This window comes from Eumetopias jubatus, unplaced genomic scaffold (assembly GCF_037043125.1).
Source record: "Eumetopias jubatus isolate StellerSeaLion01/CBP00866 unplaced genomic scaffold, mEumJub1_p1.0 scaffold_1, whole genome shotgun sequence".
NCBI classification, from domain to species: Eukaryota; Metazoa; Chordata; class Mammalia; order Carnivora; family Otariidae; genus Eumetopias; species Eumetopias jubatus.
This window is the reverse complement of record NW_028274807.1, coordinates 140,254,247-140,272,352: the sequence shown is the minus strand read 5'-3', so window position 1 is coordinate 140,272,352 and position 18,106 is coordinate 140,254,247. Positions and strand designations below refer to the sequence as shown.

Below are 18,106 nucleotides of genomic sequence, written 5' to 3'. Positions count from 1 at the left end.
TCTGGCGCTATTTCATTGCTCTCTTCTTCTTCTCCCAAACTTTACTTCATCCCTGTGTGGTTTTCAGGATCTTTGGTGTCCTTGTATACATTCAACTGCAAAACACTACAAAATCAATTTTTTTAAATCCCTGGTTTCATCCAATCACCATATTTTCTAAGATTTTAAAGTGACTTTCTAGTAAGTTATTAAATCCGACTCATCCTGGCCCAGCCCCAGTGTATACTCCTTCATTCTTTTCTTCTTTACAAAATTGGTCCCTACCATCTGAATATTCAAGAGCATTTGCAGACAGACATCTGACTAGGTAGTAATGCAGATATGTACTTCCTGTTCTAAAGTATCAGATCCTTCAAGACAAGGGCCTTGCTTAGGGTGTTTAGCAAAATTCTGGGTATGACATAAACACCTAAACATCTGATAGAATACATCCTTCCTTGTGAAGTCTCTTCTTTACCAAATTCAATTTATATGTGCAATTTAGTTGTTATATGAAAAATAATACCAATAAAATGAAAGAACAATAGGATAAATGTAAGCAGCCTTTTGAGAGAGAGAAGAGTAATATATTTCTTCTGGATTGTGGAATGAAAAATTATCACACCTTGTCATGCTATTTGGAGTAAAATTTATATTTTTATTTAGTCCTGTTGAATTATATTGTTACACTGACCCTCAGTAAATGCTTCCTGGGAGTCATCTGTGCAGTGATAACGATTTGCTTATAATAATTGTTTTCTCATTTTATGCAGCTTCCTCCAGCTTTGCACCACAATTTGAAAAGAAGGGTTATAGAGAGATTCAAGAAATCCCTCTTCAGCCAGCAGAGTAACCCTTGCAATTTGAAATCTGAAATTAAAAAGGTACAGTATTTGACATCTAGGAATTCTTCTTTGGCTAACAAAAACACATCAGAAGAGTTACATTTTACACCTTCTCTGCTTTGTACTTTAAGCTCTATCCTCTATTAAAGGATGTTATCCTAGTTTGTTTTAGTCCTTTCAAGCTGCTATAAAAAAGACACCATAAACTGGGGTGTTTATAAATGGCAGAGATTGCTCACATTTCTGGAAGCTGGAAGTCCAATATCAAGGCGCCAGCATGGTCAGGTTTGGTACAAGCCCTCTTCCCAGTTACGGACTTGTGACTTCTGTGGTCACATGGCAAAGGAGGCAAGGAAACTGTCTGGGGCCTCTTTTTGTAAGAGCACTTTCATGAGAGCTCTGTCCTTATGGCCTAATTACCTTGCAATGACTCTGCCTCCCAATACCATCACATGGGGGGGTAGGTTTCAGCATAGGAATTTATGGGGATGCAAACATTCAGACCATAGCACCGCATATGATACGAAATTGAGCATGTCATTTATTTCTGTGGCCATCACCTCAGAGGATTAATAAAAAGTTCTTTTGGTATGATTGCATGTTTTCCTAAGAATAAATGTTATTAAGTATCTTTAATTAAAAATATATTTTAGCCTTTTTAAAGAGAATTCTACTCCAGTATTTTATTAAAATGTTCTCCAACAAGCCTCTAAATTGAGCTGTGCCACTCTGAACAAGTCGTTTAACCATCTGAAGCTGTGATTTTGATCACCTACGAGGGTGGAATGAACCACTTTGACCGTTGAACAACATGGGGATTGGGCACTGATCCCCTGCTCCCACACAGCTGAAAATCTTTTTTTTAAAGATTTATTTATTCATTTTAGAGAGAGAGAAAGCATTAGCACACGCAAGTTGAGGGAGGAGCAGAGGGAGAGAGAGGATCTCAAGCAGATCCCCCACTGAGGGTGGAGCCAGCCGCGGGGCTTGATCCCAAGACCCATGAGATCATGACCTGAGCCACAACCAAGAGTCAGACACTTAACGGACTGAGCCGACCAGGTGCCCTGAAAATCTTTGTATAACTTTTGACTCCCCAAAACCTTAACTACTAGCTGCTTACTATTGTCCAGAAGGCTTGCCAATAGCCTAACTAGGGGATTGACACACATTTTGTATGTTATATATTACATACTGTATTCTTTACAATAAAGTGAGCTAGAAATAAGAAAATACTGAGGAAATCATGAGGAGAAAATACATTCATAGTACTGTACTGTAAGAAATCCACATATAAGTGGACCCATGCAGTTCAAAACCATGTTGTTTAAGGGCCAATGTATTTCTAAGCTTCTTTCCATCGTCGACATTCTATAATCTCCTAGACCTTGGGTGTTAGTAAATATTTCTATTCACACACACAAAAACTAAATCACAAAGAAGTTAAATCAACCAGACAGAAGGAAAATTATTTATCTCTAATTAGCACCACTTGATGACAGGAAATCCCTTTGTCCTGGCCGGCAGCCATTTCCATAAGCCCTTGGAGGTGGTCACAAGCTCCCCTTCTCCTGTCCCGGAAAGACCTGAGGCCCAAGCAGTTTGGGCCTACTCCTATTTTTATCTATGATCTATCTATCTATCTATCTATCTATCATCTGTCTATTTTATCATCCACTTAAACTTTGAAACAGTCATGTGGCCAATGAACTTTTTCTTTAAAGTTTCTTTCTCCTTTTCATGGATCTAGTCTTAAGCATAAATGTACTCCTTATTCAGGCAGTATGATGGGCTCTTTGACAAGAAATGCAAACAGTGTGTTTGCTCTGTTGCCTTACCTCCGTGATGTCTGCACCTACACAAACAGGAGATGGGAAAAGAGAGACAGCAGCAGGTAAACAAAACAGAAACCCTACATCATCAGAATTGAAAGAGCACAATTTCTTTCACAGGTTGTATTGGCAAATCAGGTCAAGAAATAAACTCAAGGAGCTCAAAACAAGTGGATGAGACTGTGGATATTTGTTTTATGATATTTACATATTGTACCATGAGTACCAATAAATATATTTTAGGAAGACAGAGGCTCAAATCTCCCATGAAAATATTACATATTGCTGGGTTTTAATATTCTTATTAAAATGATATGCAGGATAATCCAGTTTGTACACAAATTTATTTTGACAGAAACTCCAGCTTTAAGAGATGAAAGTGCCCGCAGCAAGCTGTATGATGCATGGAGGGGCCTCCAACTCTTCCCCTGAGGCTGTGATTTTCCACCCGTGCACGTCCTTAAAGCAGATCACTTGCTCTTTTCTTACTGAGGTTTACTGGTTTGCATCCCTTCCTTGCTGTGTTTCTTGTCTCTCCTGATAGAAAAAAGATTCTCTTTTGTTAGAATGGCCCCACCTGCCTTGTCGGCCTTCCCCTGTACAGTGGCGGCATCTCTCAGGGCACCTACCTTCTGTCCTTGGTCTGGGGAGTGAAAAGGGATTAATGGGGTGGTAGAGGGCGTTCAGGGGAGCCTGGGTGAGGGAACTCAAGGGGGCATAGACTTGGCCTTCTTTTCAGTGTTGTCTGGAGGCAGATTAAATTCTCCTGTGAGGAATGCTATGTTCCCCTTCTCTGATAATTACAAGCCTGTGGTGGTTCATACCATCATGGTGTTTACAGGCACATGAGGGAGGCACAGGCCTCCCCTCCTGCACGTGAAACAGATCTTCTGCCTGGAATATTAACATGTTTCCTATTCTCCACCACTGAACCGAGAGGTCAGCTTCTCCATAAAAATCTCCCTCGATTTTCCCTGTTCAGAATCAATCTCCCCTTTCTCTGTGCTTCAGGCACTTTTTCACTCACATTGTTGTGTTTTAAATAGCTTTTTATCTAGCTTTCATTTCTGTTTCCCCCAAAGGCAGTGAGTGTGTTATATGCATCTTTGATTACCTGCAGTCTTGCACAGTGCCTGGCACATGATAGAGCTCAATGTATGATTGTTGACTATAGAATATATTCTATGTTGATAAATATATTCTGTATAATATAGTCTATATCGGTTCTATTCTTTACTGATGTGTATAACATATTATATGACATATATTGGCATATATTATATTTATATATTTTTATATGGATATGAAAAGAAGCCCTCCTGCCCTCATCTAAACACAAGTGAGAAGAGTCTGTGGCCTCTGTTTTTCCTCCCTTTCTGGTCTAATCTTTTGTTCGTGACAATTTTTGTTCAGAAATGAATTTTTCATCCCCTGTATAATCTCGGTGGAGTGGCCTATTAGCTTTTGACTAACACAGTCACCCACCCCAGGGCCGTGGAAGAAGCAAGCAGTGATAGTTCATAAAATGCATTTGATTTCCACCTTCCCCTCTGAAATTTGTCCTGAAATCCAGGGACTCCATGTCTCCAGTTTGAGGAATCATTATGGGATGATTGTGCCTTCTGATGAATGGCCTGAGACCCAGCAGGATATATAGAAGAGTGAAATAATAGAAAAGCCGTTTCCTAAGAAACTAAGCTCTTTATTTATGACTTACCTAAGCTGATCTTCCGTCCAATCTGCGCAACCTTGGCTAAAAATTGCAAGGGGAATAAAACATGTGAGTAATTATATAGTGTTTTGGGAAACTAGGATTTTCGGCATGGGAGAAAGGAGAAACAAACAAGATGGAATATATTAATTCAAATTAGAATTGGAAATCCCAATATGAATGAGTATGAATTCATGATAAATCTTTTTAAAAAATACACGGATTTCCTAATATTTTCACTAAGTTGTCTAGAAACTAAGCCAGCAGCAGTGAGCTCCCTTAGCACCCGTGGAGCCTCGGGGATGCAGCTGATTGCCACTGTAGAGCAGGGACTAAAAGATTAGGTGGAATGTCTTGACATAGTAGGTCGTGTAGTGAGGATGCCATCAAGGATAGCTGAGGATGTGTCAAAAGGACCTCAGGAACCAACTTAAAGAGGCTCCCACTGGCTATCTATTGAATAATTAGAGCATCAATAAGAATAATAACTGCAATGGATTGAAAGCATTAACTAAAGTTTACATCTAAGAGTTCATGACAGAAAAAGAAAAATCTCTCATTGGTTTCCTTTGGAGGATGCTAAGTAACCAACTCATTTTGAAAATTATTTATAAAAGGAAAGAATCAAACATTTATTCTGCCGTTGCCTTATGAATTCTATCCCAGGGTAACTAAATTGATGAGGGGAAGTTTCTCATTAAAGTAGTCCTTCAGCTAATAAGAACCAGAGGAATAAAAATCGTCACCATTCTGCAGCCTCTAATAACGGATCTAATAACGTACCACATCGCACGTCACTCACCAGTGAGTGGTGACGGACATCATCCCCAGTGGCTTGCTCATGTCACAAAAAGAGGGGCAGCCGGACGTTATATGCCTCCTGATCGACGTGCAGTACCATCTATGAAGTATATTTGCTAAAGGCTTGGATCTGCATCTGAGGAAGCCTCTATATTGGAAGTGGGCAGACTGTGGTTTTTGGAAATAAAGTTACTGGAACATGACTGCTTGCCTTCACTCGCAGTATTGCCTATGGTCGCATTCACCTTCTAGGCACATTTGAGTGGCCGTGACAGAGATGACACGGCCTGTAAATCTGTCAGTATTTCCTATCTGACCCTTTACTGAAGAAGTTTACCAACCCCTGCTCTACCTCTAGCTATGCACCTGTAGCAGATACATGGGAGTAGAGAACATGTGCAATGACACCATGGGGATAAGCAGGCAATCCAGACTGGGGAATTCTGTAGGAGAAATGACACTTGTTCTTAAATAAAGAAATTACAAGGAAAGGCGAGCACTTCTCTTTGGTTCCTAATCTCTATACTTTAACTCAGCTCGGCAAGGTCAAGCTTACCTTTATTCAGGAGCTGGCAGTCTCTTTAATTCCTAACTCCAGGTTTCAGGCTCTTTTCCAGTTAGCAGATTGCGCCTCTCCTCATGCTTTCATTAATGTCTTTTGATGCACATAATAACTACACCTTATATTTGCCTAGCCCTTGTCAGGGTCCCATGGAGGCATCATAAATCAGCAGTGCCCAGCACCAACCTGTTTGGACCGAGTGGAGAACCTCCTAGAGCAGGGCTCTCCTGCCCAGTGGGGTCAGGCCATTACTATTCATCTTCTCCCTGGATACCACCTTCAGTGTCTGAATGGAGGTCCTGGGAGGATGAGCTCATGGTTGCAAATAGCATAGAACAGTGGTTTGCCAGCCAATGTTGAGTTTTAGAATTCTTTGTTAGAAAGATGGTCTTTGGTAGAAATGTAAACGGCGCGGCAGCAAGGCTGCTTCCAGGGGAAGTAGGGGTGAAAGTGGGGATGCGATGTGCATCACACGGACATGGATGATGGACCATCCCTGTGAAGGTGCCCGTGCATACGTGTGTGGATGCTTACGAATCAGAGAAAAGTGAGTATAAATACTGGACATGTCTGTTAACAAAGTGGCCTATAAAAACCTAATAAAAAAGAAAGGAGCTCGAGGTTAGAAAAGATGAAAAATAACACAATATATTATGTCTTAACGTGTTAGAACTCAGTCGAACAGGACAGGAAAATCTAAAGGAAAAAAAGATCAGAGGACTGGTGAGTGACGTGTGATGTGGTACGTTAAAAATTTTCTCACTTCTGGCACCTAATTTCATTAACGCTATTTCATTTCTTTTCTACCTCAACTGATTAGATTGCAAACAATTGGTGTAGTTGTTCTGCAGCAAAGATAGCCTTATTTTATGACATGGAAGAGAAGATACAGTTTGGGGAATTTAATGAAGATTACAGTTTTTGTTTCTCACTTAGGTTTGGCCTAAAAAGTACTAGATTCTCAGTTGGACGATGAAGTGCTAAAATTGCTCCATACTTGCTCAAAATCAGTGAGTTTTGGGGCAGAGGGGTAGTAACAGTGATGCAGCCTGTTCTCTTTAATATTTGCTTGGCTTTAGTTCAAAAGTGTGTACGGTCATTTGCTCTTTAGAACTGTAGATGTTTATTCAGAGCAGGGGAGCCCTTTGATGTCAGGTCAGAAGGAGGGTCTTAAACATCCTTCCAAAGAGAACATATATGCCAAAGGTGGGAGTACCCCTTTAAGCTGAATGTTTGCGAGGCAGTAGAGGGCCCACAAGGCACTGGCCCACCACAAGGATTGCTGCTCTGAACCATTCTGTGGTAGCATCCATATTCCCCCTACGGGCTGAGCCTTTTCCTGCCTATTTGGTGTGTCCAGAGTTGGACTCACCACCTTCTTCTTCCTTCCTACGTCTGCATCCCTATCACGGCAGGCACGTTTTCCGTCTGCTCAGTCTTTAAACCTTGCAGTCATGTTCCGCTGCTCCATGTTACTTCTTTTGTCCCATAAGTCATTAACACCTGTGCATCTTTTTCATGTAGGTGGTTTTGCTTGCCCTTTGATGTTACAGCCCTGGGTTACAGCTCTGGTTCTGCCACTTACTAGCTATGATCCTTGAGCAAATCCCTTTTCAGTGTCCCCATCTGTAAACCTGAGATAATGCTCACCTTAGAGGTAGTTATAGGAACCAAACAGAACATCCAATGTGTCTAGAATGTTTAAGTACTCAATACGTGGCTGTAGGAGCTCCTGGTGTTATTAGGGGAGTGTACTCGATCTTCCTCTTGGCTACCACCTAGCCCAAGGTCTTAGCACTTCTCTCTGACGTTGGTATCATAGCTGCTTTGCTGACCTTCCTGTTCTCCAATTCTCCAATCCATCTTGCTGGACCAAGTTTCTAAACACAGGCTTTTTTTTTTTTTTTTTTTTTTTAGCATACCAAAAAAACCTTAGAAGACTCCAGTTTCCTGCCTTACAGTTTAAACCCTGGCATTCAGCTTTCTAGGCCCGCATTATTCACAGGAGCCTCCTCTGGTCTGCATCTACCCTGACATCCCCAGCCCCATGCAGACTGTTGTCTGAGTGATCTTTCAAAATGGGAATCTGACCGCGTCACACACGCACCCACACAGACACACAGAAAGCTATTCAGGGGCTCGAAGTATAAACTGCCATATCGTCCCCACGGTATTCCCGGTCCCTTTCGGTCCAAGCCCGGTCCACCTCTCATACCTCTCTTGTTCTTTGTGGTCTCATACTAGCCACAGGTACCGTCGGTCCACCATGCAGCCTCCTCCTGAGTCTTTGCAAATGTCGTGTTCCTGCCTTTCAAGATCTTCCCTCTCCATCCTTGATCATTCTTTCAGCTCTCAGCATTGTGTCATTTTTTCAGGAAAGCCGTTACTGTCTAAGTTAAACCTGCCCGTTACCTCCTAGAACCACAGGCCTGTCCTTCAATGCATTCAGCACAGTTGCAATTTCACATATATTCAGGTTGATATTTCACAGCTATATTCCTCCTTAATTAGGCAGTAAGCTCCAAGAGTACAATTTTTGGCCACCATTGGTTGTTTTCATTGTTTAGATCTGTGCATGGCACACAAAGAGTTGATAAAAAATCCCAGCTGAATTAATGAACAGCATTTGCCTTCCTCTCAATCTAGATCCCCACACCTCTATAACATGGACTTATATCATATCCCTTTCATCACCTTGCTACTGGTAGGCAGTGCCTAGGCTTTGCCCCCAAGTTCCACTCACCTGGAATGTCTCTTTCACTTCCTTGCATCCACCCAAATCCACCCTTCAAGGCTCAGCTCCAGTGTTTCTGCTACAGAGCTTCTGAAAATCATGCTAGTCTTCATGAAGCATACTTATTTTTGGAAGCTTAGAACTCCCCACCTCATTTTACACTTCATTGTTTATTCTCCCTCTTGTTCATGCACATTAGCCTATTTTCCCAGGCAAATAGCAAGCCACATCTTTGCCGTGTCCTCCCTGGTGCCCAGCATGCTGCTGATAAGCTGGATAGATCATTGGTATATGTGATTCAGTAGTTTTCATCTGTTTCGTAAAACCTGTTTGGAGCATGACACAGGGTAAGGGGCAAAAAAGATGTGCTGAAAGAATATGTATGTCAAAAAACGGAACTGCGAGAAGAAGTTCTGAGAAGTTTCTGGAATAAAAATAAATGTATCTGGGATTCAAACACAAGACCAATGAATTTTAGTCTTTGCCTTCATCCATGTGCCCATCCCTCTGAGGATTTGCAGTTCTTAAGCTGAAGGAGACTGTAATGTAAGAGGCACTGGCATCCTCAACCACTCTTCTCTTCAAGGTGTGACTCAATGAGGACTTGTCCTTGTCTTCGTAAAATGACTATCTTGACCTCTTTACCTCACAATTCACACACTTCACTGTGCAGCTTTAAACACCTTCCTGACTGTGAACGAGTTAGGATTCCAAGGTGTTTATTTAATAATTAAGTTGACTTAACTAAGCTTTCTATAATTAGGATGAGCATTTCAGGCAGCCAAATTACTCCTATGCTCAACCACATGAAAAACAATCCCATCTGAAGTCATTTGGAAGGCAATACCAGGAAATCATTTTCAGCATTACAAGACACAGTAAGAAACTTAGTTGGAGCAACCTACTAGCTTGGCTGTGAGAAATACAGAGTGCTTAGGCCTACCTCTGTGGCATCCTAATAGCACTAATGAGAATGTTATTAAGGCGTGTGACTATCAGATCCTCCTGCACTGCAATGTGTTGCAATCTTACGATCTTGTCATTTTACAGATGGGTTATTAGTTTTATCAGTTGTCATTGAAGTAAGGAAAATAAATTTTCAAGAATAAAAAAGGATGGAACCATAGTTTTTTCCTAGAGTGTAGTATTCGTTGGCAACATGGAGACTGGAAAACACAGAAATAATTTGTATTAGTAGTGTCCAAAGTACACAGATGGAATAATGATCAACTGCTTATAGAAAATGTTCTTATTGAGATATAAAATGCAGAATGCATCCGGTGAGGTACCTGTACAGCTCCGTGGACCTCTATGTACATATTCCCCTGGGTGACCACCACCCACATCACTAGGTAGAACATTTCCAGTACTGAAGAAGGCTCCTGCCTTCCTTTTCCTAGTCAAATCCCACCCCCTGCCACAACATAATCATTATCTTAATCTTCATCGCCGTTGGTTAGTTTTGTATGCTTGTGAAAGTGCCTATATGTGAAGTTATATGTTGCATCTTCTTTGGTGTTTTTGGCTTCTTTTGCTCAACATTCATTCATTCATTCATGTTGCTGTTTTTTGTGCTTTGCAGAATCCCATTGGATAAGCACACCACAATCTATCTATTCTTCTGTCTGTAGATAGCTGGGTTTTCTCCAGTTTTGGGTCAGAAGTCCTCATTTCTCCTGTGTGTATACCTTAGAGTGGGATTACAAGGTCATACGGTAGACATATGTTGTTGAATCTTAATGAATACTGCCAATTTTCTCAAGTGATTGAACAATGGTGTATTTTAATTCATGAGCAGAGTATGTGAATCCAAGGTGACTGCCAGTGCATAGTCAAGACTGTGCCATTTGTTTTTGGTTTATTAATAAGAATTGGCATTTTAAAAGCATGTTATATTAATATAGACATGAAAACTTGACCAGCCCAAGTGCTGGTTGGAATTAAAGGTAAAAAAAGGTTGAAAAATGTTTATAGCCTAAAATTCCACTTAAAAAATTCGGCTTTGTGGGAGAGCATCAAACATTTGGGACCTTAATAGTCTTTCATTTAGTGAATTACTCTCTTCTTGAGAGTGTTGGGGATTAATGTTTGGAGATTAAAATTAATAGTAATTTAGAAAAATATATTAAGAAACTTGGTTGCCTTGGTCAAACAAGAAGGCATTGTTTAAAGGAGATACACAAAAAAACAATGATGATGTGGGCTAAGCATATTGTTCTGCTGAATAATTGAGTTTATTCCTCATATGCCTGATACAAAGAACATTTTGATATCCCAAGCCTATGCCATTATTTTTCTATCCATTTTTATCTTGCTCTCATAAAGCCATAAAGTGCAGAGTTGTTTTTTTTTTTTTCACGTGACCAGGGAATTGTCTACCTTGCTTTCACTGTAATTTGCCTGCTTCCAATTTAGAAGTTCTTTTGAAAAGAAGATGTGCCTTTCCTATTTACAAGAGATTGAAAACCACAAGGACTAAATTCTCCATGCTTCGAGACAGAGGGAAAGAGGTCTCCTGTCATTTGCTTCTGGCTATAGAATAACATGTGGCTTTGCCTTTTCTATTACAGTTATCTCAGGGATCTCCAGAACCGATTGAGCCCAACTTTTTCACAGCAGATTACCATTCATTACGTCATTCATCAGCTGGAAACAGCCTGTCCCCAGATGACCCAACAGGTAATGGTCTTCACCACAGAAAATCTGGCTTTCACAAAGAAATATATTGTTTGGATCAACAGCTATCCTTAAAAGATTATCTTCAATTTAAAAGAAAAATAGAGCTTATTTTGATAATCTATGGCAATAGTTGGAAGGGATATACAGTACGAATATAGAAATTCCCTACGAGATTCATCGTACCCTGTTGTGGCAGCTTCCTTGATCATTTATTAATGCCATAAACAAACAGCAGACTCTGTGTGGGTGAATTATATTTCCTTTTATTTCTTCTTATCTGATCATGGGAAATCAAATGCCCAAAAGCATCCAGGGAGATAAAAAGCAGAAATGAAGAGTTTGAATAATCAAAATGGAGAACATTTGAAACTTACCTGAAGAAACCACATCAGACATATTTAATTTGTTTTTCTTTTTTGCATAAATCTCACATAAGGAGGCTAGGTAGCATAGGGATTAAAGGTGCAGATTCTCAAAACCTGGATGCCTAAACTTGAATCTCAACTCCAGCATTTAGTAGTTGACCTTGGGCAAATTATTTGACCTCTTGAACCCCAGTTTCCTTGCCTATAAAATGGGGGTAAACGTGGCACTTGCTCTATAAGGTTATAATGAGGATCAGCGTAAACATACAAAAAGGGCTTTGACCATTAGCAGGGGCTCTGCATATTGTAACTCTTCTCATGATAACTGAACTCTCAGAAGAGGTTTTCAAGCTACTCTGAGGTTTCAGAGATCCTAAATAATTTTCAAATCCCTATAAACTATAGTTACATCACTCAATGGCATGGATAGAAATGATGGTTAAAGGGAGACTCACCATCCCCTCACTCAGTTTAGGTAAATCGTTTCATGTATTAATTCTCAACCTTTCCCTACGTCTTGGACTCCTGGGATAAAGCCAGCCTGTAGGCAGAATTACTTTTAAAATAGTCTCTGAGAAACCCATAAGATAAGATGAACTGCCGTCTAAGTCTAAAGTGTTTTGCTTTAAAAAGCACCCCCAGGGCAGGTCAGTCAGTCTGTAGGCCAGACCTCTAGAGTAGCGATTCTGATGAAACCAAGAGTACTAGTGGAAATCTCAGAGCGGCCTGAGAGGGAGCAGACAGACATCCAGGGCATCCCGGGGTGAAGCAGGCAAGTCCCATCCCAGCAGGCTGGCCACAGGCTCACACAGCAGACTCTGCAGGCACTTTGGGGAACACCGTGGCCCAGAGCTTTGAAGAGGAGCTGCCAAGACTCAGCCTCATGCCTCCCCTCCACTTCCAACCCATTCTCTCTTGTCTATCCTAAGTGGAGGGGGCTCCTGGACCTCCCTGCATGCACCAGTGTTGATTGAGTGCAGTGGAAGCTTCCCAACATTGCTTTGGGCGGCGCTCAGTTGGGTGAGGTGCTAGTCTATCATCCTTAGAACACCCATCCAAGAAAGTATTGCCTCCTGGCACTAAGTGCACTTTATTTCCTTCTAGGCAGTTGCATGAAAGGGCCAGGTCTTCATCGTCTTTTCCTGTCTATTTCTGCCTCCCTCTAAGAGTTCATTTTCTTTCTAGCACATATTTACTGGTTTTGCTTGTAGCTTAAGGAGAGTGTTTTAAACAGAAAACATCAGGTCATTTGTGCTGGGAATACTCCTCACCTGTCCTTAGTGTTCACAGACATGGGCGCACATGTGTGCGCACGCGCGCGTGCACACACATGCCTCTCTAACTTAATTGCCCAATTTATACCCTGAGAAATGCCCCAAAATCTTTGTGTATTATTTTGTGATGGCCACCCCAAAAGCAGCCAGTTATTAAAGGAAGAGAAACAGAGTTTGAATATTCAAAGCGAAATCATTTGGAATGTGGGAATGTGGTTAGAAGTACTCCTCTTCACCATGACTCAATTGACCCTGTTTTCACTACAGCTGAGTTGTAATTGTCAACAAAATCCCACTAAGAAAATGTAAACCGAGGGTCACACTTGCCATAACCTATCTATTTCAGGTTTACGTACCAGCTCTGATTTGGAGGAGGGAATAACATATGAGCAGATGCAGGTGAGGTTTTTGCAATGCCTTTGAACAATTTTATTTTGTTGCTTTTAATTCATCATTAACCTGAATTTCTTTTTTTTTTTTCTACTTCAGACTGTAATTGAAGAAGTCCTAGAGGAAAGTGGTTATTACAACTTTACATCTAACAGGTGAGATCTAGAGTTTCCTTTTAAATGTGAAAGATCAATTGAGATCATTGGATATTAGATCTGATTATCCTGGATTTCAGAGATTTTTTTTTTCCCAACTTTTATTTTAAATACTTTTGTAAAATATCTTGGCTTAGACTAGATACAACCATGGGTAGAATGTGTGTTGCCCATCTTTTGAATGGATGCAGCTGCTGGTTCTCTTTTGAAAAAGAAAGGGTGATAGCTTAGTGGTAATTTACTCCCAGAAAAAATAAGAAACATAATGAAATGGAAAAGCATTTCTAGGGTGTTTTTTGTTTTTTGTTTTTTTTTTAATTAAGCATTTGTTCCCTTCTAGTAGAGCTGTAAACTCAAATTTCCATCATTGAAATCTACCCATTATTTGTACAGAATGCAGGGGGAAATGCAACTAAACAAAGAATCGCTTCTGGTGAATTTAAGATACGTTCATGGGAAAGGATTTGTTGTTATGTATTGCCATTTGCTTACCCTAAGTAAGGAACCTCAGCTTACTGGTGTTATATAAGAACTATTTGTGCTCTAAAAATATAGTGTTTTATCACTTCTGTCCAGTTCTGATTGCTGTGTTTTACTGTTGGGCACAGTGTTGGCCACAAAGATCTGAGTACAGTTAGTTTACTTGAGAGGCAATTCTGGGAAACACTGGTAGGGGAGTGAAGAAATAATTCAATAAAGGTTTCATTTTCAAGCAAGTAACCATTGTGGCTGAGTGGGGCTAGATCCCACTGGGGAAATCTGAGAGCCAGTACAGAACACGTACCTGAGGTATCCCACTCAAGGGCTGAGGGTGCTGGGGTATTTGTCCTGCCATTTCCACGGGTCATTGTTTGCGGCCTTTCCCCTGCATTTCTGGCCTTGTGTAAGGGTGGGCAGAAGAGATTCCGGAGGCCAGAGAAATCCTCAGGGAGAGAAATGCAGATGCTGGTGGCTAGAAAGCAGGCCAGCAGGCTGTGAAGGCTTGTGGATGAGGGGACGTGGGCACTGACAGAGTCTACACACAAGTTGTCTCTTGACTTTTCCGAGGGGCCCCTCATAACCGAATCATCGAACTGGTCATAAGCAGCCACATCCACATTCTGTGTGGCTCCACGTTGCTTTAGTTTGTTCTCTCAAAGTGGCCTTTAAGGCTTGAAGGAACTGCTTTCCTTTCCCGCTGCTGAAGCTATCTTGTGACCACTATTTCAGTCATCCTAGATGGCGTCTCCAAAGGTATTAGCCATGGTAAGAGAAAGAGGCCTCAAGAGCATCTTGTTAGGTTATTATGTGGAAATTAGATTCTTTTTTGAGGTTAGTTTAGTCTCCAACTTTTTTTTTTTTTTTTTTACTTATTTCAACAAGTTGCTCATATGAATCACACATAAGATTATTCAACTGCTTGCTCTTTTGGCTGGATAATATATTTCCAAAATACCTCCTGTGTAGATTTAGGTCTGTTGTGATTGATAACTACAGAGAAATGATAAATAATTCTCATTTTCCAAAAGTATATTATTAATAGAAATCACTGTCTTCATAATCGCTCTCCTCCCACCTTCCCTGGAGAGACTTTGCATTTTCATTTTCTATTCTTGGGCTGAGTACATCCAGCTTTCCATGGATAGGATGAGTGTCTTTGTTCTTGACTCTTAGCTCCTTATTATTTCAAGTGCCTTTGGCTTGGAGTGGGGGCAAAGGTCACTTTTGTCATAATTTATCTACATATTTTCAGAGACTCAGGATCATGGGCAATGAATGGCTTCATATTTTTGCAGAAACTACACTAAATATCAGTGAAAAACCAGGTGTGTAAGGAAGTTAGGGAAGCTCTTGCAAGAGCTCTTATTTCTCCTTAAAAAATAATTTTAGTCTTATTTTTAAATTTACTTTTATCCCTTTTCAGTTCTATTCCTAAGTTTCAAAAAATTCAAACATTATTTCTACTTCCAAAGCTGCACTCCTATATTAAAAGACATTGCAAATTTTCTTATTCTAAGGAATAGATAATAAGATGCCTAATAATGAGGAGAAAAAGTTATTTATAGTTATATTCAGAATTGTGAATAGAATATGGAGACATGGTTTAAATGATCAAGTTCAAGAAAAATATGTTGGATATGACATAGATAAAATTTTCCTAAAATGCTCCAAATTAAAGTGAATCACTCCCAAAAATTTCTTATATCCATGATAATTCCCTTTTCATCTTCTTGTAACAACGATAGACTATCTTGAGAGAAGACTCTCCACAGTTTACTAGTAAAAATAACCCTTGGTTGTGCTTAAAGCACTTGTTTACTGGTGTTCCAAATTAATTACCAAGAAATAAGTCAGCCTCCACTTAGAAGCACCTAAGAGTTCACAAGCTGGAAATACACATAATTTCAAAATATGAATCAAATCAGCTAGTCAGTGATGATTTCTTCATAGTCAAAAAGAGGATGCTAAATATCACTGGACATGAATAAGGATTTAGAATGAGTAGAATGTATTTTTCCTAATAGGTTCCATAGAATAGCCAATATTATCAAAGATGCTAATAGATGTTCCCCTGAAAAATAAAATTTTGTGATCAAATATATTTGGGAAACTCTGAAAGTGCAGTTTTCCATTTTTAGCGGTTGTTGACACACATTACCATATTACAGAGTCTGAGATGTGCTGTAAGAAATCCGTTAACTTCGTTTACTTCAGTATTTCTTCAATCTTTCACATGCAACACAAAATCAGAAAGCTGCCTTAGCACTGTGGTTAGAAATGGGAAACATAGTTTTAACTCCCCCACCAGCCACCAGCATCTGCCCAGATCTGCTGTTGTGCTCATTGTCTTTGTCATCTTTATTGTCACTGTCATCATCATTGCAAAATGTTAGTGATGTTGGTCACACAGAGAATTGCATACATCATTTCTGTATTACTGAAGTTCACCACTTCAGACAGTCAGTTCAAACTTACACACATCTACCAAACACCCAGACAGCAACCAAAGCATGAAGGCAAGACATGACACATTTTTAGCTTAGGTCCCAGAGTGAATATTTTGTTAGGGATAGAGAGATGCCATCATCAAACTGAAAGCCTCGGGATAAAGCCATTATCCATTAGCTATCTTCAGGGACAGTTCCTGCAACTGTTTAAATAATGGGGAGACTGCTTGGACTGTTGGTTAGGAAGATTGTCTTGGGCACAAAATGCTGCATTAAGAAAAGGAAGTAGTAACAGAAACAGAAAAAGCAGCAAGGAGCCCTAAGCAAAATGGGGGATCCCTCATTTCTGGGCTTCCGGGAAGGGGAGGTAGAATGAGTTGAGAGGAAGACAGTAGTGTAAAGACAATGAAACAAGTTCAAAACAGACTTGGCCAGCCCAAAGCATGCTCTATTCTTGATCATTTGCAGGGATGTATGATTAAATTATATTTTACATTCATGAACATTTAGCTTCCTTACCAGAAGGAGACAGCCTAGCATGCCTTAATTTTATCATTGTTGTTTGTGAGAGTAAAACTGAATCCTGTGGGTGAATAGACGTCAGGCATATCCTCCTTATATACTTAGGGGTACACATTAACATTTTTAACAATGAAATCTGCATTGAGAAGTAAAATTTGCAAGAGAAAAAAGAAATCTACAGTTGGCATTGCTTTTTCCCCCAATTAACTGATAACATGTAAATTAAATGTTTAAAACTACAAGCTACTTTGAATGGGTGTTTATTTTTCTTCTATAAAGGGTTATCATTTCCAAGGGAGTTTATAATTTGAGAAAGACCCTGTTAGCACCAAGGTGGCCAATGTTAGCAAAATGTGGCTTTAGTTCTAAAAATGTCCCATCCTGTTATGTTTAGAATCATCTTTTCTTCACTGGGATTTATTTACATATATCCCTGAGCTACTGCTTTTGAAGTTGAATGTGTGAAGTCAAATATATGTGACTATAGAGAACTCTTCCCACTTCTGAATCTTCTAGATATCACTCCTATCCGTGGGGGACCAAGAATCACCCAACCAAAAGATGAAAACCCTGCATTTTGAACAGACTTTGTTTTCCTAGTGAAGTTCAAGTTCTGGACTTCAGCTCCACCAGATGCCCAAGGATTGGGAGCTGCTGGAAGGGTGTGGAAAAGAAAAGACCAAGATGCCTTGGCCCCTCCAGGGCCTCTCTCTGGAGGTCCTGTGCTAGGTTCTGTGGCCATGGCAGCGTGGGAAGGCTCTGCTCCCTGGATGTGGTAGTCACAGGATGACAGGGCTCTCGGTGTGCTCCTGGGAGAAGAAAGCTGCAAAATTCATCTGTGGGGAGAAAACTTGCACCTCACAGAACTTTCCTCCAAGTTAAAAAAGAAACAACAACAACAACAAACAAACAAAAAGAGTCATATTTTTCAATAGAATGTTTTATATTTAGGATTGCAGAAACTATGTTTAAAGGCATCTAGCCTTCCGTGTATAAAATAGTTTTGGATAGAGAAAATTACAGGCCCCATTGTAATAATATATTGTAATAATACAATTCACTGTATTCCCCCATTTCTTTTATTTTAAAAGAAATTCAAAATAGGTGATTGAATTTTGTGGTTGTTGTTTTAAGGAAAGGATTGGTTCGCTCTTAACCAGTGGGTGCTCGTGGCCTGAAGACAGCAGACAGTATTTGTAACTTTGCACAGCCTCTGGGAATAACTGTCAAATTGTCAGATGTAAGCTAGACTAGTAGAGTATATTGCTGTATGGTGTGTGTGTATATATACATATATATGGGGGGAGGGAGGAGAGGTTTTGATTAGGCT

General features: G+C 40.1%; 1 protein-coding gene across 8 annotated transcripts in view; it reads left to right on the top strand.

Moving 5' to 3' along the window:
* Positions 1 to 17,341, top strand: part of NEK10 (NIMA related kinase 10) — a 211,689-nt gene extending 194,348 nt beyond the window's left edge. For all 8 annotated transcript variants that reach the window (XM_088021316.1, XM_088021307.1, XM_088021301.1 and 5 more), the window contains 5 exons: positions 753 to 863; positions 11,035 to 11,143; positions 13,129 to 13,181; positions 13,272 to 13,327; positions 17,293 to 17,341. In XM_088021316.1, the coding sequence (XP_087877442.1) occupies positions 753 to 863; positions 11,035 to 11,143; positions 13,129 to 13,181; positions 13,272 to 13,327; positions 17,293 to 17,341 (378 nt within the window). The remainder of the gene's footprint in view (positions 1 to 752; positions 864 to 11,034; positions 11,144 to 13,128; positions 13,182 to 13,271; positions 13,328 to 17,292) is intronic.
* The last annotated feature ends 765 nt before the right edge of the window (positions 17,342 to 18,106 follow it).